Raw genomic sequence first — 26,272 nt, forward strand, 5'->3', positions numbered from 1 at the left:
GGGTGTTCATGTAGCTATAGTTTTCTTACTTAATCTTTAAAAAAAATAGAACCTGAGTAGACACTGTTGTTCCAGTTTTATAGAGGAGACTCTTAGGTTAAATGACTTGCTCAGGCTCACAGCTCTGCTCATATCTGTTTCCCCTGTTACTTCTAATAAGCCAGAATGCCATCCCAACAGTAAAAGAATAATATCTGGGAGAAACTTAATTTAATTTAGAGGCTTACTGAGAAAATTCTGTAAAATAATGTATGCAAAGAATCTGTGCAAAGCCTGATTCCTGGGAAATATAGTAACTTGTAAACTTTTGGATGAAACAGAATTGAGAACCCACATCTTTTCAGAGCCATGGACGTGACTGTGAAATCCTGCTGTTCTCCATGGAGTTTCTCTCTTCCCTTCCTATTCTCCTGATTTCTTCAGATTTAATGACTGAAAAAAAAACTTAATCATTCTAAAGTGATTTCATAAGCAGCCTATTACAGTAGACATTTTACAATGAATGAGAAGGTTGTGGGTTGTTCGTTTGTGGTTCATGTATGATGGATGTTCATTTCTGAAACCCAGGTGTTTTGTTTTCTCTGAAAGGCTACAGCAGACATTAGAAATTAGAAACTTTAGAGTGTCTAGCTTTGACTTTTTTCCCCTTTTAAATACATTTGTTTCTAACTATAGATTTTTTTCAAATTGGTTGTTTTTTTCCCTTAGGAATTATTTTCTGATTTTATGTGTATTATCTTTTCAGATAATAAAAGCATATCACTCTTGTTATCTAGCCATTTCTAAAAATATTTAATTTTTAATTGATTGATGATTGGTTTGCAATATTGGTTTGATTTCTGTCATACATCAGCCATTCATTTTTATGTTGTATCCTAAAGGAGAAACCATTGGAATAATAGTGGGTTTTGTCAGGTCATCAAACATAAGAATTGAGGGAAGGGAAATATGTATACCAATGGCTGATTCATGTTGAGGTTTGACAGAAAACAAACAAAATTCTGTAAAGCAAATATCCTTCAATTAAAAAATTAAAAAAAAAATAATCGATAGAAAATGCCTCTCTACTTGTATAAGCCTCTTCTTCCATAACAGAGTGTGTGGTTCTGATTTCCTATTTATTTCTTATCAAACATAGTGGTACCTGTTATGGTCAAAGTTATGATATAGTTTGTACACAGGTACTGGATAGATAATATTTGTTTTCGGAAAAATGCATAGAATTTTCAAGAATGCCTTTTTTCCCCTTAATGTATCCATACAGGCTAGAAGAAAATTTGCCTGCAGGCTGTGGATTTTGCCATATACCATATGATGAACTGAATATGCCATTTCCAGCTCATCTCACATACTGCAATAACTGTAGGAAACAAAAAGTTCCTGATGTTCTCTTCACAACCATAGACCTTCCAGTGGATGCAACAGTTATTGGAAAAGGTTGTCTCATTCAAGCAAGGTATGTTTGTGAAGACAGTACTTGGGGTCCTTGCAGGAATATAGAGTATGAAGTCAAATAGACATATATGATCCATATGATTTTACTGTATGGAAAATTGGAAGGAAAAATAGTCCTCTTTATGAGACTCAGATAAACTTGTATGCAAAAAGTCTTAAACATTGAAATTAGGTACAAATGTTTATTATTATGAAGATTATTAACTAACCTGTCACAGGTGAGGGATGTGACTCAGTATGCTTTAATGACGTTAAATATCTGATACATTTTGGAAGCTGACTTTTTGTTCTTTTTAAGAATGGTGCTGTGTGGTTTGTTGTTGTTGTTGTTTTTAAACAATTTCAGTTAGCTGTCAAGAGTTCTCTTTAAAGTGTGCTGGAATAGGAAATTAGAAGGAACACAGGAAACAGCTGCAGCTATCTAGGTCACTAACAACTGCCAGGCTGCCAAATCCATGGAGCATTTCTGTCCTCATTTAAGGTCTCAGCAATAATCACACAGCTGATCATTTTCTCCTTGAAATTCATGACTTCACAGTGCCACACATCCTTTTTTCCTACCTTTATATATAGTCTTCATTCCTCCTCATATCTTATTCCTTGAGAGCCGTTAGTTCAGACCCTCTTCTCAACGCTCTCTCGCTAGTTGAAGTCATCAACTCCTATATATCTGTATTCTGTCTGTAACTCTAGGACTCCTAAATTTATAGCTCTGGTTCAGAGCTTTCTTCTGAGCTTCAGACCCATATATTTTGCTGTCTACTTTACACCCCACTTTCATAAGCATCTAATACTTGTTACATATTGAACTGCTGATTTTATCCATTTCTTTCATATTGGTCTTTCCTGTTTTCATAAGTGATACTTGCTCTTTCTTCATTGCAAATATGGTATTCTTAGACATTGTTTTCTTTCCTAACCTCCCCACATCAGAGTTATTTCAAAAGCATGTTATATTTTCTTCTAAAATATATTTCTAATCTATTTCCTTTTTGCTTTCATTCCCTCTTGCATCTTAGACCTTCCGTTTAGAATTGTTTCTCTTTCACCTGAGTTATCTCCTTGGGTATTTGTTTTGATGGATCTGTTGATGGTGAACTATTTTTACATGTCTGAAAATGAGCCTACTTTATCTTTAAACAGTATCTTTGGCTAGCACATTTCTTTAAGCACATTGGAGATAACTCTTCTGCTGCCTTCTGGCCTTCATTGCAACTGTTGAGAAAAACCTACTAGACTAACTGTTCTTCTTTTGAAGTTTGTCTATTTTTTTCCCCCTCAGGCTGTGTGCAAGCTATTTTATTTGTCTTCACTTTTCTTCAGTTTCCCTGTAGAGTGTTAGGTATGGAGTTCTCTTTATCCTAATTGTTATACCTTAGACATCTTGAATTTATAGAATGGTATCTTTCATGTGTTTTAAAAAAATTTAGGTTAGTTCTGTGATTCGTCTGTTCTCTTGTCTTGATATTCCAATTAAAGTATGTGAGACTTTCTGACCGCCTCTTCTATGTCTGTTACTTTCTTATCTATATTTTTAATCTTTTTATTTCTTATGTTATATTTTGGATATTTTCTTATCTTTCAGTGCTTTAGTTTTGTCTTCAGCTATCTTTAATATGCTGTTATGCCTAATAATTGGGTTTAAAATTTTTGATTTTTTATTTCCAGAAGTTGTATTTTATTCTTTTTCAAATCTGATACCACTTACTATAGTCTGTGTTTAATTCTGTAACTGATGATTTTAATATCTAAAACATTTTTTTTCCTGTTGTTTCTGCTGGTTATTGTTCATTGTGTTTTACTTGCTTTGGCAAATATTGTAAAAAGTCCTGTGTGCCCTTCGCCTGGCTTCCCTGATTGGTGACATCTTACACAGTCGTAGTAGGGTATCAGCTAGGATAATGACACTGTTATAATGGTTTTAACTATGCTCCAGACCTGAATCAGTTTTACAGTTTTAATACTTGCATTCATTTAAGTATTTGTGTGTGTGTATATATGTCTATGCAGTATTATCCAACAAATAGATTGTGTAAACCACCATCATAGTCAAGATACACAGTTGTTCACCACCACAAAAGAACTTCCTTATGCTACCCACTTATATTTATACCCTGTATTGCCCCTTGCCCTGGTCCTGTGATGCTTTTAGGAAGATTTTTTAAAGTACATAGTTTATCCAGTTTTGTTTTTTTTTTTCTTCTTCTTCTTTTAAGTAATCTTCTTCAACAGTTCTCAGAGTATGGCCCTTAGACCAGTAGCATCACCATCCTGGGGGAATGTATAGAAATGCAAATTGAGGCTCTGTGCCAGAACTGTTGACTCGGAAACCCTAGGGATTAAGCCCAGCAATTGTTTTTTAACAAGCCCTCCAGGTGGTTCTGATGCAAGCCTATATTTGAAAACTGCTGGCCTGAGCAGCCTGGCTTACCAGTTTGGGGATCTTCTCTTCATCTTTTCAGTCAACTTTTTAGTCCAAGCTTTTGTTGTCTGTCACCTAAGTAGCTCTTGTTCACCATTCCCACATCAGTTCTCTTTGCACCATTCTCTGTGTAGCAGTATAAATGATGTCCTAAAATATACATTAGATCATGTTATTTCTTAAAATCTATCTGGCGTTCCCATTGCTGGTAGAATAAAATCAGACTCTTCACCATGACCAATCCTGACATAGTCATGCCCATGCTTAACTGCATCCTCCTCTGTGCTGCCCTCACCCTTGCTCACTTCACTGGAGCTACAATGGTCTCCTTTTGGTTCTTGTAATATGCCAACTTTATTCCATCATTGTCTTTCTCCAGCAGTCCCAATTCCATCTTGTCTTTAAGATCCTGGCTCAGGTGTTATCTCTGCTCTGAGGCCTTCTGTCCAGGTATTCTTTCTTCACCTGGTTGTTTTTCTGCACACACCTGATTCTTAAGCGTTGTCTGCAGTTGCTTTGTTTCTTTGCCTTTTTTTATTACTCCTCCCCTGGAATACGGTCAAGAGTAGGGTCTCAGTGTTTTATTCATTGCTCACCACCTAGAACAGTGCCTGGCACATGGTAGGTACTCAAGTTTTATATTCTTTTAATGAGTAAATTAACTTTTTTTTCTCTATATGATCATGTGGAGTTATGAAACCTAAGATTTAAAACTATATTCTCTGATGATTTTGATTACTATTTGTTTCATTTCTAGAGAGTTTGAGTTTTTTTTCCTTTTGTTTATCAAAATGGGACTTTTAGCAAAAGTGTGTATGGTGAAAAAATGGCAGAAAGGATTATTGATAAAACATAATAAGCCCATCTGAAGCAAGTAAATGTTTTTCATCAAGCACATTTTTAGGAAGTTTTAAAAATTGGATATTGCTTAAGATGGTATCAGGAACACTGTCCACTGACTACATTATTTTCCTTAATAGATTGTGTCGCTTAAAAAAGAAGGCACAGGCAGAAGCAAATGCCACAGCCATCAGTAACCTCTTGCCATTTATGGAATATGAAGTGCATACTCAGCTAATGAATAAACTAAAACTCAAAGCAATGAATGCTTTATTTGGACTGAGAATTCAGATCACAGTGGGCGAAAATATGTTGATGGGCTTAGCGGTAAGTTTCAAGATGTTTTGTTTTTGTTTTGTGATTCATGTAGTTGTAGATTCTGTTTTATGTGATTCAAAGAGTCTTTTAAGAAGACTTAGCTAAAAAATGGGCATTAAGACGTCTAAAGGCTAGGGGAAAAGAAATCCAGTGATAGACTTTCAGATACTTTTATATTTCTTAATGAAATTATTATTTGAAATTAAATTAATAAACTATTATATAAATTTATATTTATGTTATTATTCTACTTTTGTATTAAGATTATAATTCTTATGGTCACATTTCTAAGAATTACCATGTAGACCTTATTTTGTAAGTTGGCCACCATTGTCTGGACTTTATTATTGTTTATACAATGCTAGCATAGGGTTTTTCCTTCTCAGCATTGTTAACATTGCTGCCTCAAATACTGCCTCTTCTGAATCTTACTGATCTTTTCTTCTTGATCACTAGGGACACTCATTGTAACTGTTGGAGACTTTTTTAGTCTGTACACCTGAATCTCAAGGTCCCAAGAGTAGCTTTCATAATAGGTAATCTCTGATGAGTGTCTCCTGGGTATGTGGCACTGCACTTCTCTGGAAGGAATGGACATTATCTTAACTTTACAAGAGAAGACAGATGCCATAATAGATTGAGACTTGTCCAAAGTGATATGGTTGCACATACCAGAAGTCAGTTTCAAATGCAGGCCTGTCTAGTTCCAGAGTTTGTGTTCTCAGCCATGCTGGGTTGTTGCCTCATTAGTGAATACAGTTAAGAAAGTGTTGAGAGATGGTGCTCTAAGGCGTCATATGGTGCGGAGGGCATTCTAAGTTCGAGCATCGGAGACTGGGTTGTGGGTCCAGTCATGGACATGCGAACAAACCGGAGAAACAGCTTCTGGGGACCAGACTTCATAGAGCACCACACGCTTTCCAGGATGAACTTTAACAAAATTGGCAGTCACTTAAAACCTTTAGTAACAACAACTCTTACAATTTATGCAACTATCCAGAGTTAAAAGAATTGTCTTCTCTTTTCTCCATTCTGCTCCTTTGATGTGAACAATTTGCTATGTGTACTTTTATACATTTTTTTGCTTTCTTTCCTTACAGAAACATATTTAAACATAAAGCACATGTGTGTGTGTTTTATCTTGTTTTGTATTTCCCCTAATAGGTTTTCAGTACTAATGACATGCAGTACTGTTACAAAGTCAGAATTTTATTTAATTAAATATTTAAAATAAATCTGTATCAGGTTTTCTTTCTTGGTGATTATGAAGTTAGGATGATATAGTGGAAAGTTCTTGGTTTTAAGAGTTTGAAACACATTCACATCTCTTCCCCACATTTATTGATGTGATCTTGAGTAAGGTTCCTATCCTTTCTGAACTTCAGTTTCTTTACTTGCTTTGCGTAAGTTTCCTTTTTACTTTTGCCACTTTAAAGATAAACTTTACTTGTTCATTAAATACTTACTTAATACAATTTTCAATCATATTTTCCTGAGCTATTTTTTTCTGTGCACATTATTTTTTACAGTCATGAGGAAAAATTTTAAAGTCCAGTTGTGTATGCAGAGCCAAGGAAATTGTCCTTTCACTACTGTGTCTGACCTACCCAAGGTTCTCACTGGAAGTAACCAACCCCTGTGCTACCAGTTCTGTTTTTCTATGTTCTTTTACATATGTCCTGTGCAAACACTGGTGCTAATTATCTTTTTCCTACACAGGACAAGGATCATATTTCTAAATATGAATACCAAAGGACTGTTATGATTTAGATATTTTTTTTTCTCATTATTCCCCCATTATTTTTACCAGTCGGCCACCGGTGTGTATTTAGCAGCTTTACCAACGCCTGGTGGTATTCAGATTGCTGGAAAGACTCCTAATGATGGCTCATACGAGCAGCACATATCTCATATGCAGAAGAAGATAAATGACACGATTGCCAAGAATAAAGAGTTGTATGAAATCAATCCTCCGGTAAGTGAAATAAATCTCCATTGTGAATACATAAGTTATTGTTTACATGTTAGTGTATTTCTAGGTTCTATTAAGGACTTTTTCTACACTGTCTAAATTTGCTGTCCCTATTACTCATTCTTTCTCCTTCCTTTACATCCATGCTCAAATGTCTTATTTTTCAGGGAAGCCAACTCTGAACACCCTATTTAAAAAACGGTAACTCTCCCATCAATTTTTGGTACTTTGCATCTCCCTTCAGTGTTTTATTGTTTTCCATTTCTCTTATTTCTGTGTGTCTTTATGTGTGAAGTATGTTTTTGTGTATTGCTTGATGCTCCTGGGCTTCCCTGATAGTTCAGTTGGTAAAGAATCTGCCTGCAATGCAGGAGACCCCAGTTTAAATCAGGAAGATCTGCTGCAGAAGGGCTAGGCTATCTCCAGTACTCTTGGGCTTCCCTGGTGGCTCAGCTGGTAAAGAATCCACCTGCAATGTGGGAGACCTGGGTTCGATCCCTGGGTTGGGAAGATCCCCTGGAGAAGGGAAAGCTACCCATTCCAGTATTCTGGCCTAGAGAATTCCAAGGATTGTATAGTTCATGGGGTCACAAAGAGCTGGGCATGACTGGGTGACTTTCACTTACTTGCCTTGATGCTCCCAGTAGAATGAAGCTGCATCAGGGCTATATCCCTAATGGTTTGACCAGTTCCACCTAGTAGTAGCCTCCTGACAGATAAGTCCTTGTTGAGTAACCAAATAAATGGTTTAAATTTTTCTTTATTCAGTATGAAGAAAGATTGCTTATCTATGGCAAAAATACTAAAAAATGCAGGGTCTTTTCTTTCTCAGTTTGTAGTCACTGTAACAGGCACCCTGTCAGATTTATGTAGGGCAGATTAATGTGGAAAGCAAATAAGGTAAGGATATGAAGGTGCTGCAGATTAGCTGAGTTAGGAAATGGTGCGGTGGCAGTCTTATGTAAGGTGTGCACTAGCAGAGAACGTTGGAAACAGTTTGGAAAGACCTTTTTAAAAATAATTTCCTTGGTCTTTTTTTTTGTTTTTAAGATAGCTCTGTTATACCAACAGCAGGCTTTGTCTTTTACATTGGTGTTCTGTACATTGTGTGCATTCCGCTTTCTGTTGATGTCCTTGTGGCCAGCAGCTATTTAGAACCTCTAGTTAGCTGCAATCTTTGGCTATAAAATAGGTGAAAGTTTATAAACCCATATAAGATTGCACCATACATTTACCTTAAAGAGATCATTGTAACTGTCAAGATTTATTTAGCTTAATAAGTTGCATAGCAGATACATGTATAATATATGTATTATGTGTACAAACACATAGATACGTATGTCATATACCACATTTTACTGTTTGGGGCTTTGAAAAATTAACACTGCATAAGATATAAAAAATTAGAATTTTGGGGTACATAATCTTTAATTCTTTATGAGTTATTTAGGACTTTCAAATGTCGAGTAGAGAACACTGAGCTGGAAAACCCTCCAGTTCCCTACCAGTTGCAGTGTCCTCTTTGTACACTAGATGTCAGTGTTGCCTTGCTGTGTTTGTGATAGTTTCTGGATTATTGTATCAAGGTGGTGGTGGTGATTTAGTCCCTAAGTTGTGTCTGACTAAAAGAGATAGCCATGTAGTCTATAAAAGTTTAATTATTCCTAAAGATTATGATTAAATATAGACTATTAATACATTTTACAGATCCCCCCCGTAATTTTCTATTAATATGAAAATTCAAAACCAGACTGAAGCATACAAATATCAAATCATTGTATTGAACACCTGAAACTGCTATGTTACATGTCAACTGAAGCTCCCTTAAACAGAAAAAGATACCATATAAAGCAATTATATTTCTTTTAGGAGATATCTGAAGAGATTATAGGATCCCCCATTCCAGAACCTAGACAACGCTCAAGACTTTTGAGATCTCAGTCAGAAAGCTCTGATGAAGTTACAGAATTGGACCTTTCACATGGGAAAAAAGATGCCTTTGTTTTGGAGGTATTATTGCACTGAAATGATTTCTAAAATTTTTGGACTATAAGATATGTATTTTTACAATCAGATCCTAAATTGGTGTGATTTTTAAAATCATTACAACTTACAACTGTTATAAATGTCAAAAGAATGTTTTCTTATAGAAATTACAACAAATTTGAAGCTATAAAGACTTGGTAGTATATCTTTTGTTTAATACCAGAGGACTGATAAAATAATGTAGATGGTTTGAGAAGAAGAAATGTTGGGGTTGAAATAAAAATATTAAACTTTTAGAGCTATTTTTGTAAATTTGAATTAATTTAAATAAGGTTCTATGCCTTCACTTACTATAGTTCTTACCTACTTTATAGGTTGTAATGTTACTATAACATTTTTACATGTAAACATAATAATATAAGCACTTAGTGTTTTCTTGCTGAGTTCAGAATATGTAATCGAACTTTCATTGTAAAAATACATTCAGAACTGACTTCCCTGAAGAATAAATGTGACGTGAAAGGTTTATGGAACCTTTGCTTTCACAGATCTGCTTCCCAGGCACTCCCCTGTAGAATGCTTAGCTTTAAAAGGGTTGATGATCTTTCTTTGATCCTGAAGGAAAGGAAAATAAATGAGGATACTGAGAAATGTTTCCTGGTAAGGTGACAGATCCAAAATCACTGCAGATAGTGACTGCAGCCATGAAATTAAAAGATGCTTACTCCTTGGAAGAAAAGTTATGACCAACCTAGATAGCATATTGAAAAGCAGAGACATAACTTTGCCAACAAAGTATGGATGGATGTATGGATGTGAGAGTTGGACTGTGAAGAAGGCTGAGTGCCGAAGAATTGATGCGTTTGAACTGTGGTGTTGGAGAAGACTCTTGAGAGTCCCTTGGACTGCAAGGAGATCCAACCAGTCCCTTCTAAAGGAGATCAGCCCTGGGATTTCTTTGGAGGGAATGATGCTAAAGCTGAAACTCCAGTACTTTGGCCACCTCATGAGAAGAGTTGACTCATTGGAAAAGACTCTGATGCTGGGAGGGACTGGAGGATGAGATCACCAAGATCTCAAGCACTCTCCAAGCACAACCCATGCTTGGAGGATGCTTTTAAGAGGATGAGATGGCTGGATGGCATCACGGACTCAATGGACGTGAGTCTGAGTGAACTCTGGGAGATGGTGATGGACAGGGAGGCCTGGCGTGCTGTGATTCATGGGGTTGCAAAGAGTCGGACACAACTGAGCAACTGAACTGAACTGAAGGTGACAGTTGAGAGAAAAAAATCCGACGTCTGCATCTCAGTAAAGCAGGAAGGTGATAGTAGAATTGAACTGGGTTGGGATTGGAGGCTTGAAGAGTCTAGAACAGTGCCTGTGAATGATTAGGATATCAGCTGTAGAAGATGCTCAAGGCTTAACTGAGATAAGAGTGTTACCTTGTAGAAAACTCAAACTATATGACTTTGTATGCTTTTCTCATAATTTCTACAGTCTGAGAATGGAAAAAAAGAAGCGTAGGTCAGTGAAAGATTAAGAAGTAACAAGCTCCAGGGTTCTGTTTAGAGCAGTGCTACTCAGTGTCCTGTGAAATGGCATTGGCACCAGCTGGGAGTTTGTAAGAAATTCAGACCCTGGGGCCCCTACTTCAGACCTCGTACATAAATATTTCAGTGTGGGGCCCAGGAATCTGTTTCACAAACCCTCCAGATGATTCTTAGCATTTCTTAAACCTTTATCCAGAGCATTTTTTTTTTAGAACTTCATTTTTTTTTATTTATTTATTTTTTTAATTTTTTTTTTGTGAGTGCAAATTTTAAATTGTGTATGGGATTCTAGCTAATGGGAGAATGGAAGTGCTTCAAGTGTGGACAAGAGGACAAGGTGTAGATTCAGTAAAAGGGACAGAGAGACACACGGGTTGTGCTTGGAGAGTGCTTGAGATCTTGGTGTGAAATGTTTTGGGGAATACCACAGTTGAGGTATGGTTGTGATTGTGGGTAACTGAAGCAAAGTGTAATTGAAAGTGATTCTTGACATTTCAAGGGTATGAGATAGGATTTAGACCCCCAAGGTATAGATAAATGTATGTATATGTCCAGTTGGATATGTTCACTATTTATAATTCACAATAGAATATTGAGATGTAAGAAAAATGGAGTTTGTACTTATTCTTTTAAGATATACTTTTAAATTTATCCCTATGTAATTCTGTTTTAAAGTAGTTCCATATTTAGCCAAAAGATTTTTTAAAGTTACACTTTATTAGTTTAAACAGAGGTAGTGATTGTTTATGTTATCTTTGTAAATCTTTTGAAACATGCCCTCAAAAAGACTTGAGAAAAGGCTTGGTTTTTTTAACCCAGTATACTTTGTAGTGTAAGATATTTCATTTAGAAGTATTTATAATTATTATTGCAGTAAAGTTTATAGATTATAGAAAAATTTTTTCAAATTTTATGCTTTAACTTAGGGGAAAATGGCACTACTTTTCCTTGATGCTGTATGTTTTCTATTTAATAAATAATAAAAATAATCTTAAAAATTTGAAATAACTACATATTTACTATTTATGTGATAGGTTTAATCTTTTCATTTTCAGATTGATGACACAGATGCTATGGAAGATGTACATTCTCTCCTCACTGATGTCCCACCTCCTTCAGGTAAATAGAGAAAAATTACCTGAGAGGAGACTAGTTTTGCATATCAGTATTTCAGTTCATAATTATTATAGCACTAACTCTAAAGGTTTTATCAGTGTTACATTCTGTCATGTTCTTTGCTGCCCCAAGATAGAAAACACAGTGTTTAAAAATATTTACATTAGAACTTAGGTGAACTGATTTTTAATCCTTTTATGTTTATCATTAACCCCCCAAAATCATGCTGATTTATTAACGCGGTCTAAAGTTTCCCAGAGGTATAGAGTTTTAGAAAAAAAGAATGAGTAGATTTTACAGTTAGGATTTCATGTAATAATTGAAATGTTATCCTTTAACAACAAGAATAAATGAAATAATATCATGAGTTTTAACTGTAATTTATTTTGACAGGCTTTTATAGTTGTAATACAGAAATCATGCCTGGTATAAATAATTGGACATCTGAAATACAGGTAAACCTTTTATTCTTAATTTTAAGCAAATATAGCATGTGTGATTTTGGCAAGTTTTTTAACATGTGTCTTCTTTTTGCCTCCTTATTGCAATTAAATCTTATCTTTTTAGAAAATAATTATTATAGTAGTAGTATGGTAGTTGTTGTTTATTTTATTTTCTGTTACAGTGTATAGTTAATAATAATGAAATGACATGCCATTATATCTTCCCATATTTAGATGTTTACATCAGTAAGAGTAATCCGATTAAGCAGCCTTAACCTGACTAATCAAGCCCTTAATAAGAACTTTAATGATCTCTGTGAAAACTTGCTTAAGGTAGGAACCTTCTGACTAACTATACTTTAGTTAAAATGCCTAAGGATCATGAGATTTAAAAAGAAAAGTGCTTATATTGTCTGGAATACCTTGCACAGTGGTAGGGGCAGTTATTTTTGTTTATTTGTCAATCTTAACTTGCCACCAAGTAAAATGCCAAAGTTGTCCTCTCCATCCTAATATGCCGCAGTATAAAAGGTATATATTTTGAGTTATTTCATAGCTTTAAACTGCATAAAAATTTATATTTATAAATTTTAAAAACTCCTCTTTCTTATGTTTTTATGACTTAGAAATATGACTAAATCTTACTATCTGCTTAGATATTAAAACTGTATTCATTTTTTAATGTTTTAAAATCTCCATTTTTTATTTTTTCAATTAATTTAATTGGAAGATAATTACTTTATAATATCGTGATGTTTTTTGCTTTATATCAACATGAATCAGCCATGGGTATACATGTGTTCCCCCGCCCCTCAACTGTATTCTTAATGAAAGAATAGACAAAACATAAATGTTTCAATCTTTTGAATTTTATTTGCCACAGTAAAATATGCATTAAAAATCATTTTTTATGGATTTTTAAATTAAAAGAAGTGATATTACTAATATTTTCTTTTGTGTAGAGCCTGTATTTTAAACTCCGGTCTATGATCCCCTGCTGCCTCTGCCATGTCAATTTTACAGTCTCCCTCCCTGAAGATGAATTAATTCAGGTAATTAAAGTTTAGTCTGTTATTAAAAAAGATTTCTTTGATCTGTTTTAATATTATACATTTGCTGTAATTGAGAAGTATGAGCTGCTTTATTTCAAAATATTTTTAAACATGTTAGTATGAGTCAGACCGTGTCTGTCCGTTTTACTTTTGTGAACTGTAGTTATCTAAAGGTGGAATCACATGTATGTTCCAGCGTAACACCCACTGGGAGTTCTGCCTCAGTGTGACTTCTGCAGTCCCCATCCTTTAGAGAAGGTTCTTGAGCTTTTTCTGGAATACCTAGGTATAGGTGTACATGTTGGGCTTAGTTGTAGCCTGAATATCTGAGTTTATGTGCAGTTCCGGTTAAGAATCTTAACCAGTAAAAGTAAAGGCAAATTAGCCAGTTTGTATAAGTTGTTCCATGGTAGTGAGAAAGATTTGTGAGGAGATGACTTTGGGAATGCTTACTTCGCTCATCATATTGTTTCTGTGATTCTAGGTTACAGTCACAGCAGTTGCAATAACTTTTGACAAAAATCAGGCTTTACAGACTACAAAAACACATGCTGAGAAGTTATTGCAAAGAGGTAAACCTGTGGTAGATGGGAGCATGGTTCAGTGAAAAAATACATTTGTCTATTTTATATTTCAGTGAAAAAATATAGAGGATAGGTAACTAACTAAATGATATGTTTTTTGGTAAGATACTGTTACTTTTCCTGTTTTCTTTATCAGGATAACTGTATGGATAAGCATATGACTGGCTTTTTTTTGTTTCACACATGGATAGGTGGTTCACTGCTGTTTACGCAGGAAATGTGGCCTTTTTTTACATTTAGATTGTATCATTAATTCTGCAGCAGTTTAGAGGCTCTGAAAAAAAGAAACTTTCTGAAGTTTAATGACCTGCTGGCTAAATACATATCTAAAATATTTTAAGTTGAATATATTACACCTGCATAGTATTGATTAAATGTCAGATTGAGAGATGTGTTAAATGATGATGTGTTCAGATATTTATCAAAGAAAATAGACAGTAACTGGTGTAAGTATTATAGAACTGGTATAGTATCAGTACAAAAGGAGGATAGCGATAATTATTAGTGAGTGCTTATTCTTTGCAAGGCATTGTGCTAAGAGGTTTATATTATCATCCTTTCTAAATCTCATCAGTCCCTCCTGGAAAGATAGCAGCCACTCTCAGTGTCTGCAGGTGAAGGTAGAAAGCAAGGAGAAAATAACCAGAATAAACTGAGTTGGGGGAAAATACATATATTATCCCAGATTCTTAATTTTTAAAAAATTAATGAGATCATTATATAGTAATTTATATTTTTTCTTGCTTCTCTAGCCTCTACAGATAATGAAGAACTTCTGCAGTTTCCCCTGGAACTCTGTTCAGATTCACTTCCTTCTCATCCTTTCCCATCAGCTAAAGGTTGGTTAAGCAAGAGAAATGCAAGCACAAATACTAGTTTCTAGATACTTTTACTTGCTTCTTGATTGTAGGTGATCTTAACTTAATTTTGAAATGGAGATTTGCTCTTCATTCCCTCATTGTATGTTTCTTCATGTTCATAAAGGGGAGAGAGGACCGTTGCTTTCATTTTAATTTCTCTAGTAATCTCATCATAACTTATTAAGGTGATTTTTCATATGATATTCTGTCCTAATACCTCAAATATATTAAAGTTTTATTTTCAGAGATTTGGATTTCCCAAAGTTAACTGTTCACGTATGTTATCTATGATATTTTTATCTGGTGAATTTTTTCTAGCAACATTCTAACCTCTTGCAGAAACTTTTAGATTTTCTTAGCCAACGAATTACTTATTTTCTTCAGAAGCCATGTGAAGAGAGGTTTTGGGCAAGGATTAGTACAAGTGAGAAAGGGATGAGCTTTCTGTCTTTCAGGTGTCTTATATTTGAGGAACATATTTTCAAATGCAAAATGATTATCCCTTAATTCAGTAGCATTAGGTCTACCTACATCTGTACAATCTTTGGAGAAAAGTGGGAGGTAGTTTTTTCCATTTCTCTTGTGATTTCAATGTAATTATTATAAAAATTTCAGAATTACTGTACCTTATCTTAGAGCAGTTTATACACAATAAATGTGTGTGTTTTTTCCTCAATTTTTTATTCTGAGAAATGGTGCATTCATTATTTAAAATCAAATGGTCTTTCTAATGTTTACATTTTATAATGCATATGGTTTCTACTTGTCAGTTACTTTATCTGATACCAAGTTAGTTATAATACATAATAGCTTTAAATTCACATTGTGTATATATCAGTAGAGTCTTTACTAAATCAGTTCAGAGTCTATGAAGATAAATAGATCTTGACTCATTTTGGAGCTGAAAAAGTTAAGCTACTTTCAGATTTGGAACTTTCTAACATGGTTACCATGTGGTTCTTTTTCCTTTTTGTCCAAATAAAATTCTCATTCAGAATTTCATAGAGAATTTCCTTTAAAAAAAAAAAGGGATAAATCCAAAGATAATCTGAGTTCAGATTTATAACTTAAATATAGCTTTTAGAACAAAAAGCAGAACAGTCTAGAATCTTTCTTGAACTGACTAGATAGAAACTTACATTTAACATAGGGTTAGTTTCAAGCTACTTTTAGTTTTCACTTAGTTTATCCTTACCCAAAAGTGGTGAGGAGGGGGCAACTAAAACCAATAATCCAATCAGCAATAAGGTTTGATTAGTTGCTAATCTATAAAAATATTTATTTGTGGAGTTGAGGTCCCTGGCAGCTCTGTTTTACCATGTTGTTAATAGCTACTGAATTCTGCAGAAGATTAAATTTAAACTCTGTAAATTAACTATGTTTATATTGATAACCTACAGTTTTGATAATAGCTTTCAAAATGTTTTCAAAGGTAATTAAAACTAATGCTTTTTGTAGTAATTAGTATATTTTGCACAAATGATACTCTGAACTGAAAAACAAAGAAGAATTTGAGTAGAATAAGTTATATCTAAACAATGCCTACAATATTTGCAGTTTATTTTAAGCAGCATGGGAAAGGGCCATACAGTGGACTCACAAAGCAAGAGACCTGGCCTTTTTCTCAGTTCTGCTCCTGATGATATCAAATGTGAGAACTGGGGCCAGGTGACCTGCAGTTAGGCCACTGACATCTCAGTTCTTCATTTGTAAAATGTGAAAAGATGAAGATTCTCTCCTGCCTTTAAAATTCTCGGATTTTTTTGAGTTTCTTTGGTGTATGGTTCTTCAATTATTACTAAAAACATAAAAGCTAAATTATGCCTGAGGTCACACTGAGCTTCTTTGAGTTCATTTTCCAAATAGCCTCAAATCAGTTAAACCAATGATTTTTAAACTCTGTCCCTCCAAACCATAGAATTTCTTCAGAGGTGTTTTGTGGCCTTCCAAGAAGCAAGGTATCGGGGGTAGTGCTGGCTCACCTACCTCTGAACTAGAGCAGCTTTGATTCATTATGCTTTCTGTGTTGACTTTCTATGTGATTTTGTTAGAAGGAAGGGTTTCCAAAAGTTTGAAAATCACTGAATCAGATCCTGCTGCCTTTATCATCATCGTCGTCACCGTTGTCAGCTTCATAATAATATCACATCTAATACTTATATATATATACATATGAAACTTTTAATACTAAGTACTTAACTGTAAAACCTATGTGCCTTTCTTTGAGTGTTATATTTTAAAATCATCAGTGAACACTGAAAAGTTTATCTGTGCCTTTTTTTTTAAGTCATGTATATTGTGGTTTATGTTGCATGCTTACTTATTGTCTTTGCTTCCTGACATCTCTCCAGGAGAACGTGTGCTCTGCTATATACGTTAGAAAAAGTTATTTCAAAATATTTTAGAAAATTTGAGGATAGAATGGCTTTTGAAAGGTAGGAAACATGTAATAATAGAGTGTTATATTATGAATGTAGTAGCTGAATATTTTAACATGAAGGCAGGGTTTGAATAGAGAATAAAAATATCTGGGAACAGTTAAGCTTAGCAGTTTAGAGGAAATAGGTGGGACAAAGAAAGGCAAGGGTGGGGAATAAATGTTAAAAAAAAACTTTCTGCAACCAGAGGCTTAAAAATTGATGACTGATATGATAAGTAAAATAAATACATAGTTTTCATAGTTAGATCAGTTAGCTAAGCTGACTGAGATTTATCTTTTTTAATTCTGAAGACTTTGAATACTAATTTATTTTCCATGTTCTCATCACAGATGGGATGATTTATGAAAATTTTTATTTCTTTTTAGTTGACAGAGTAGTGTCAAGAGCTGTGCACAGTATGTTTATTAATACTTCCATCTTTTCACTTGTAGATAAACCTTTACTTATCTTTTTGTGTTACTGAAAATGAGTGACTCTTTGAAGAGAAGATGTTTCAATTACATGTATTCTAATTGACTGTGTAGAGTAAACCCGGGCCTGAGTTGTCCATCCGTGTTCAGTTTTTTTTTTCCCTTCCATCTTTTGTTATACTTGGTTTTGTTTCTCAAGGTAAACAAAACAGTTTTGATGTATGTCTCAAATTATGGTTGATTTGGTGTTACCTTGCTAGTTATCTTGATTTTTCTGATTTGAAATATCAAAAAGTGCTGAGCCTAAGTAATTTCTTAAGGAACATTATCAAGTGAAGGTCATCAAAATTCTTAGAATACTGTGAGGAACAAAGTTGATGTGGCATCACCATAAATTACTTTTTTTTCATATGAACCTGTGTTATAAGAAAAAAAGACAACAATAGCAAATTTTTTATGGCACTTTCATAATATTTTTCTTCTTCATTAATATCTATATGTCAATTTTTTTAATATGTCACTTCACTCTGAAATGGTTTTAAGAGAATTTAAAAATCATATATATTTTATGAAGTGAAAGTGAAAAAAGATTGAGCAAATATAGTAAAAATAGAGAATCTGAGTAAATGTAATCTGGGTAAAAGATGTGTATAATTTTTTTATATAAAAGATTAGCATATTGCTTTAGTAGGTACATATTTAAAGGTCTGAACCTTGAGATATTAGATACCATATTGGGGGACTTTAAGAACTTATGTTAGACAAATGTGTGTGACTCATATACCACTATATATATATAGATAGATAGATAGATAGATAGATATCAAATACTTTATAAATCTAATCTATATTAGGATAATGGTTTTCATTAAAATTCTGAGAATTTAAGGCCATAAAAGGGTTTAATTAAGTCACTTCTGGTGTTTGTGTACTGTTGGGTGGAACTGTATAGAGGAAACATTTTTTTATTACTCCCCACCCCCACCATGCTTGTTTCTGCTGTCACTTGGCTTTATGCTGGGGTGGTATCCTCATGTCCAGTTGCATTAACTAGAGGCTGGGAGGAGTTCTCTTTTCACTGAGCAGTTGCTGACTAATGTGACAAACATAGGTCACATTCTGGATTTAAGTAAAAAAGAAAACTCACACCCCTCAATGCATTGTACTCCATAATTAGGTATCCACATTGGAACCTTTTTCCTTTATTTTTACAGTAGGCTATTGGAGTAGGCTTTTTGTTAAACCAAATTTGATTTTTAAATATAGCTTAATTTTTTAAACTTAAATGACTTGCTTTAAATTATTGTAAACTAGTTACTAGAAATATAAATCTATGAGAATTACAGAACTTAGCTTTAAGTTTTTCCTGCCAACTAATGGTTCTGAATTCTTACAAGTATATATAATTCTTTATATTAGCTAAAATTTTTTTATATTAACAGTTCATTGCATGTCTGTTTTTCCTCTCTATTTTTTAAGATATATTTTGTCACTGTGACCAAATGGTGGGCTTTCCTGGTAGCTCAGCAAGTAAAAGAATCTACTTGCAATGCAGGAGACCCCAGTTTGATTCCTGGCTCAGAAAGATCCCCTGGAGAAGGGATAGGCTACCCACTCCAGTATTCTTGGGCGTCCCTGGTGGCTCAGGTGGTAAAGAATCTGCCTGCCATGCGGGAAACCTGGGTTTGATCCTCGAATTGGGAAGAGCCCCTGGAGGAGGGCATGGCACCCCACTCTAGAATTCTTGCCTGGAGAAGCCCCAGGGACAGAGGAGCCTGGTGGGCTGCAGAGTTGGATGTAACTGAGACACTAAGCACACGTGACCAAGTGGTAGCAGCTGTTAAAAATGCTGCCTTTCCCTTGCTATTGGTGGCCACAGCAATCAGTAGGGCATCCTGAAAGGGGAACAATACTGAGGGGAAACAGAATGAACAGGAACTCTCTAAAGAGTGGAAAATGTGAAAACTGTACCTAAGAAGTGTGAAGGAAGCAAAGAGTTGATGAAGAGGTAGAGATAAGGAATCTTAGCTTCTTCAAAGCAGCTCGAGGGCAGTAAAAACCAGTCAGGGAACGAGGGAGTGAAAAGCAAAGAAAGTGGAATTGGGCTACTGACCAAAAACCAGGATTATTTGGGGAAAAAAGATGACAAAGGATGGTAGTGAGAGGAATGAATGATGGGGACTGAAGAAGAAAAGCAAGTGGGTTAGGATATTATACACCTTTAATTGGAAGTTTTAATGATTCAATAAGGCAACTAATTGTCTTTTGTCATATATTATATATTATCTATGTATTGAATTTTTTTCTCCTAGTGAAATATCCAGATGAAAACAACTTACATTTTTATCCATGCCTTAATAATTTTTAACTGTAATATGTCAGTTTCATTATCAGACCACCAATATTTGAAGACCATTAGGGTCCAGGTATATACTGAATGTTTACATACATCATTTGTCTCACTCGGTCATTAAGCCAGATCAGTGCATTATAGACTGATGGAAATGCCTAAAGGAACATAAAACCAAATTTTGATCATCATAGTTTAAAACTGAGCATGTTTAAATAGGAAAATAAAGCATTATGATTTAGAGACTCCAGATTGCACATAGTTTTATCTGCCGGAGAATCTTTTCAGAGTTTGCAGGAATTTTTTCAGTTTTAATAACTTCCTTAGGGTGACAGGAAAAGAATGTCTCAAAGACTTTTTTAATTATTCAGAGCAAAGATGATCTATCAATTTTAATGATAGAAAGTAAATTGTCCAAAGAGTAGTTAGTGTAAGACTTTATCATGGCTAGCACATCCCTTTGTCGTTGGTATGACAGATTGTTTAGGAGAATGGAGGCATCTCAACCTTTAGAAGCACTGGCAGGTGTATAATTGAAGGAGGAAGAATTCTTGCTAGATTTTCTTTCTGTTTTTCATCTGTATGCTCATTTCCACTAAACCACTTTAATCTAGATTAATCCCCCTCCCCACTCTGCTAAGGCCTGTTAAAAGTCACTCGAGTATACTAAGAAAATAGTTCTATATGTTCTGTTTGCCTTGTTAACTTTCCAGCATTGTTTTTTTTGAGGGATTATCACTATCACTTAGTAGATTTTTTGAACAGCAAAATTGTATTCAGTGGGCAAGGAAATGGTAAGAGAACTGGGTTGCTGTGTGGCTTGATTTAAACTCTCTTTGCAGCTTCAGTGGGGACCTGGCATATGAAACGTTTGTCTCAAAGTCTTCCACAGAGATGTACAAATGGCCAGAACTGAGCATTGGCTCCCCAGCAAAGCCTCAAGGACATTTAAAAAGATTTCTACTTCTGAGTATGAAATCTGTTGCCTTTTTTTAGTATTGGCTTAGAGATTGCATGGGGCTTTCCCGGTGGTTCAGCAGTAGAGAATCTGCCTGCATTGCAGGGAACAGGAGATGCGGGTTCGACCCCTTGGTGGGGAAGATCCCCTGAGGAGGAAATGGCAACCTACTGCAGTTTTCTTGCCTTAGAGAATCCTGTGGACAGAGGACCCTGGTGGGCTACAGTTCATGGGGTCACAGAGAGTCAGACACAATTGAGCATGTATACACTAGAGATTGCAGAGGGCTTCCCCAGTAACTCAGACGGTAAAGCATCCGCCTGCAACACAGGAGACCCGAGTTCGATCCCTCGGTCGGGAAGATCCCCTGGAGAAGGAAATGGCAATCCATTCCAGTATCCTTGCCTAGAAAATCCCATGGACAGAAGAGCCTGGTAGGCTGTACAGTCCATGGGGTCACAAAGAGTCAGACACTACTGAGCAACTAACACACACACAACCGGAATTTCTGCTTTGTCAGTGAGCCCGACAGCTAATGTCTATGCTACCTTCTCTTTTGAAAAAGGCTCTTACCTGGGAAGCCAAACTGTAATTAGAAGGGGCAGAGAGCCTGAGGTCAATAGATGTTTGAGGTGTTTAGACCAGTCCAAAGTGCTGAAGTCCACAGGACTAGCTTCTCTTGGGCCTTTTCTCTGATAGAAAAAATGGGCATCCAGGCAAACATGGCAGAAGGTGAACCTGCTCTCCTCCAGTGAGGTCAGAAGTCTCCCGACTCATTCTTTCCCTCTACGTCTCCAATTGAAGAACTGTGTTCTTTTCAGATTTTAATTCAGACACATTGACATTTGAGGGCTGGGAATAAATATTTTTCCTCTCTTGTTTCTCCTCCACCTTTTGTAAAATTTTGGGCAAAGTAGTAAGTGTAGTAAGTGTACATGATAAAAAATTCAAATCCTACAAAAAGACCACATTGTCCAAAATAAAGCTCCCTTCTCCCTTCATTTTCCTTCCCAAGAGGCAAGTGCTCTTAATAGCTATATTGTCTCTCTTTGCAAAGATGTTCTATTTATCCTTTAAAAAAAAAAACACCACAGATATACCTTTACTTTTTAACACGACATATTTGAAGATGGGAGCAGATAGATTCTACATGTATAAGCTCTCTTTGTGGACATTTCATATACAGTTGCTACCAGGGAGTTCCATACTGCCAAGATAATATGAAGGTATAGAGGATAATTTTAGTCATTTTCTTGTTTTCTTTTAGCTTCCCCTCCCTTCTTCCCATCCCCACACAATAAAACTAGGGTCTCTAATGCTGACTGTATTTTCTGTGTCTGTACTCAGTGAGGCTGTGCTGCCCAGGACCTCTGGAAGTCCTGGAACTCCCCTGGGATATGTGAGCCTGGGGTGGGCCACTTACTTTCCGAGCTTGTGCATTGGATCAGCTGTTGCTAGAAATTGAGTGTCAGTTCTGTTTAGTCTTCCTGCTGTAGGTCCTGTCTCCTCCTGGGCTTCCAGTACCCCTCAGGATTCTGAGGACACAGGAGGACACTCCCTTGAAAACTTCACGATGGTCAGGGCACACCCAGTGTAATCCCCCCACAAGTCTTTTTGTGAACTTCCCCTCGTGATCCCTTTTATTGACAGCTGTGTATCGTAAGAGGAATGTTGATCATTGTACTCTCTCCAGTATTAGCTCGTGGTAACTAGCCTTAGGAAAAAGGAGGTGGAGTGGGGACGGGAGATATGTCATTGCCCCCCAGTTGGCAGAAACATTCTGTATAAATCTGATTTTTGAAAATTACAACTTATACAAATTCAAGAATATTACCCCCAAAATCACCATATGACACAGAGACAAAAATATTATATATTTACTTATTTACTTAGTTTATAATTTTTTTAAAAATGGCTGACCAAATTATTCTTAGTGTTTTTATGAGTTATTTCCATCTTGGCAACACTATATCCTCAGTTATGAGATTCTTAGAAATAGAAATTCAAATATGCTAGTGTGGGTAGAGCCTGAAAATTAGAAATAGATGATGAAGATTTTTTTTTAATGTAGTGCTGTTTGAATTTGTACAGTTCCTTAAATATCTGTGATAAAAATATAAACTTTCAGGAAGAATTCAAGATGTTGCTTGTGTGAGCTTACTAGAAAGGAGGTTATAGTTTGGGATTCCTAGTTATTTCTGTGAAAAGTAGTCACCTTTTAGTTCCATAAAGTCATGATAGTTTCAGAGGAAGCTGTTGAAAGGGAAAGCTTTGAATGAGGGCATTGGTGGTAAGGTGGGTGGGGCGGGGCTCATGTATGGTGTGCGTTTATCTGTGAGACGCAGGTCACCGCTTTGTCTGTAGCTCTTAATCTTACTGGCTTTCCCCCCACACACATTTACCTTCCCGCTTCATTTCAGATTTTCTTCCCAGTACATTGACCCTTTTCTCTGTTCAGATTTCCCACATTCTGCTTCCCTCCCACTAACATTTGTTACTGTGTGGATATTTTCTAACATGTAGAGTTTCTGGAACTTTCTTTGTGTTATAATAACAAGTAATCTTTCTTGACATGGTGTTTATTAACCGAGCTAGTTTTCATATATCAATAGAAACTGCCATTTTAAACCTAGGTACTTCGATTTGGTTTGCTTTTATAATGAGGCCATAAAAATTTTCTCCTATTCATCTGGTTTTTAGAGAGTATTAACCAAGAGCAAAGAGATACTGGCTTGTACTTAGCATCCAAGCTAATGTTGTTCATATTGTCTTACTAGAACACCTGGAGAGTGCAAGTTCTAACTCAGGTATACCAGCTGCACAGAGAGGTGAGTTTGTCTAATTAAGCAAATAGTCACCAAAGGTGTGAAATTCTAGCGTGGTGGAGCATAAGCATACAGACATTGAAGAAATGCACTGGACAATGGAATAGACACCAAAATGTGGCTTTATTGTAGTTAGATTGTGTAATTCAAATATTATTTATGCCATCTAGCATTTTAATAGTGTCCCAGTTTCTAAAGATAAGACTTCAGCTTTTAATATTATTTTTTAGCTCAACAGTAGTAAAAGATACTCTTTTGAAAAGAACTTGTTGGGCTCACACTTGATCCTCACTCCATGTTAATAGAAGCTTTGTTGCCAAAATCAGATGTGGAAATAGGATATTGATAAAAATGACCCTTTGGCTTCCTTGTTACTACTGGTAGAAAGAAGATATTTTGCAAAAGATAAGTTAACTAGTGATTTTTTTTTTCATGTATCCTTTAACATTTGATTCTCATTTATTTATTTATTCATTTTTTTTTAAGTTTCAGAGCAAAAATAGGTCAAGGAATTATTCACTAAGTTCTGATTGTAAATTAAAGTCCTAAGTATAAACAGCTAAAACAGTGTAAAATAAAAACAAAGGAAAGGAAGTTAGTTAAAACGCAGCACGTGACCCTTTCCTTGATCTTGGTAGACCTGCTTCTGTTCCCTCCAAGAGACCACACAGCTCTGACATCACCAGAGATGCTCAGCCAACCGACAAGTTGGTTTTGGACAAATCAGTGTCTAAAGCTTGATTCTTTACTATCTCTCTCACCTGACTTGAAAAGGACCACCTTTCCCCCTAAGTTACAGTTAAATTACATCATCGAGAGGAGTGTTGTGACGAGTAAGAGACGTCATCCATATTTTTTCTTTGTTTTTTCTTTTGTTTTCTGTCTGTGTTTTCAGCAACGTCAGTTGATTACAGTTCCTTTGCAGACAGATGCAGCAGCTGGATAGAGCTCATTAAACTGAAAGCTCAGACCATAAGGCGCGGATCAATTAAGACAAGTAGGCGGATGTTTCTACCACGTTGTGATTTGAGAAGCATATCCTTGATTTCCCAGTGGTGAAGGCTGGCCCTGACTACTCAGTAATAACATTGCCAATCAATCATGTGTTGGAGTGTGAAAGCTGCAGATGCTAACCGTCATTTAGCAAAAGCTTTTGAAGGGCCTTTAGATGTTTAAATTGCAGCTGCAGGGTTGTGTTTTTAGGATTTTATTTTGGTGAAGGTATTCTTAGACGTGTATAAATAGATATTAGGTCACATAGTGGAAGGAAATAAATGAGCTTTTATTGAAGAGACTCGGTGGTATATGGTATCCGTCAGATGACTAAGAGTAATGTCTAGAGTGAGAACAGAAGGTATCTCCAGAGAGAAAGTGGCCAGCTCTTATCTCACTGCTAGACTCAGCAGCAGGACTAAGATTTTTTTTTTTTTTTTAATCTATACTCCATGTGTTTTAGTAGACTTTGAGGTAAATGTATTTGAGTGGAAGAGTTGACATTAAAGGGAAGGAACTGTATTTAGGGGGAAGCCCACAGGCTATGGAATCAACCAGGTCTGGTTTTGAATCCTAAAAGTGCCATTTTAATGCCTGTGTGACCTTGGCAAGTTATTTAAGTTTTGTGAGCCTCAGTTACCTCATGCGTTATATGGGGATGATAACACCTATGTCGCTGCATTGTGAGAATTATAGACACACACACGTGTGTGTTTGGTTCATGGTAGTTATTTGATAAGCAGTAGGTATTTGTTATTTTATGAACAATTAACTTTTAGACAGCCAAGGTCATTTGTTAAATTTTTTAAATTACAACTTTGATCGAGAAGGTTTGGGAAAAAAACCTGCTACAACTAGTTAAGATAAGGTTTATCTACAAGTTGACAATGATGAAGTCGTCTGAAAAAAAGATGGAAAACACTGCCCTGGGAAATGGAACAACTTTCACACTCTCGTAATAATTTGTTCCTACAGCAGATTTTTTAATGCTCTACCGCTTTTTCTTTGTCTTCACTTTATAACGATCACTGTGTGTGTAGCTACACCGCATCAACATTTTCTTTTGCAGGAATGCCATTTTTCTTCCCAAAGATTCCATTCCAGCATTTCCGCTTACGTTTTTCTTTCTCTCTCTTTGTAATTGCATGCAGTGCATGGTAATTTCTTTTCTTTCATGACATGGCTTAGCCTCACAGACAGCTGAATGTTGTCACCACTTATTTGGAAACACTAGGGAATCATTGAGTCACCAGCTTGTGATCTTGATGCTTTCTCTTCTCTTTCCAATTTTAGCAGTGACAGTTGAAAAAGCAAGTCCAATGGGTGAAGGAAACTTCCGGAATCGTTCTGCTCCACCTTGTGCAAATTCTACCGTTGGGGTTGTTAAGATGACACCTCTTTCTTTCATTCCTGGAGCAAAAATAACAAAATATCTTGGTATAATTAACATGTTTTTTATTCGGGAAACCACTTCTCTACGTGAGGTAACTTTATAGTTGTTATTTCATTGTGTTTGTGAATTTTTGGTGGTTGAAAGTATTAGTATCAAAACCAGACATGTTTCAAATTGTTTGGGTTTTTTTTGCCAAAAGTAACACACATGCACACGCACACTTTTTTCCATAGCCTGTCTGGATTGGTTGTAGATGAGGCTCAGATGGTAAAAGTGTCTGCCAGCAATGTGGGAGACCCGG

The 26,272-nt window shown here is 35.6% G+C and overlaps 1 protein-coding gene across 12 annotated transcripts in view; it reads left to right on the plus strand.

The window, feature by feature from the left end:
- Positions 1 to 26,272, plus strand: part of C2CD5 (C2 calcium dependent domain containing 5) — an 87,909-nt gene that overhangs the window by 56,602 nt on the left and 5,035 nt on the right. For 5 of the 12 annotated variants that reach the window (XM_069581217.1, XM_069581218.1, XM_069581222.1 and 2 more), the window contains 11 exons: positions 1,265 to 1,456; positions 4,858 to 5,044; positions 6,846 to 7,010; positions 8,877 to 9,017; positions 11,602 to 11,665; positions 12,056 to 12,117; positions 12,340 to 12,438; positions 13,068 to 13,157; positions 13,642 to 13,729; positions 14,494 to 14,580; positions 25,872 to 26,062. In XM_069581217.1, coding sequence (XP_069437318.1) covers positions 1,265 to 1,456; positions 4,858 to 5,044; positions 6,846 to 7,010; positions 8,877 to 9,017; positions 11,602 to 11,665; positions 12,056 to 12,117; positions 12,340 to 12,438; positions 13,068 to 13,157; positions 13,642 to 13,729; positions 14,494 to 14,580; positions 25,872 to 26,062 — 1,366 coding nt within the window. Of the gene's footprint in view, positions 1 to 1,264; positions 1,457 to 4,857; positions 5,045 to 6,845; positions 7,011 to 8,876; positions 9,018 to 11,601; positions 11,666 to 12,055; positions 12,118 to 12,339; positions 12,439 to 13,067; positions 13,158 to 13,641; positions 13,730 to 14,493; positions 14,581 to 23,537; positions 23,589 to 24,480; positions 24,583 to 25,871; positions 26,063 to 26,272 lie in introns of all 12 variants that reach the window. The other 7 variants (XM_069581213.1, XM_069581214.1, XM_069581219.1 and 4 more) reach the window with 2 other exon arrangements.

This window comes from Ovis canadensis, chromosome 3 (assembly GCF_042477335.2).
Source record: "Ovis canadensis isolate MfBH-ARS-UI-01 breed Bighorn chromosome 3, ARS-UI_OviCan_v2, whole genome shotgun sequence".
Lineage (NCBI taxonomy): Eukaryota > Metazoa > Chordata > Mammalia > Artiodactyla > Bovidae > Ovis > Ovis canadensis.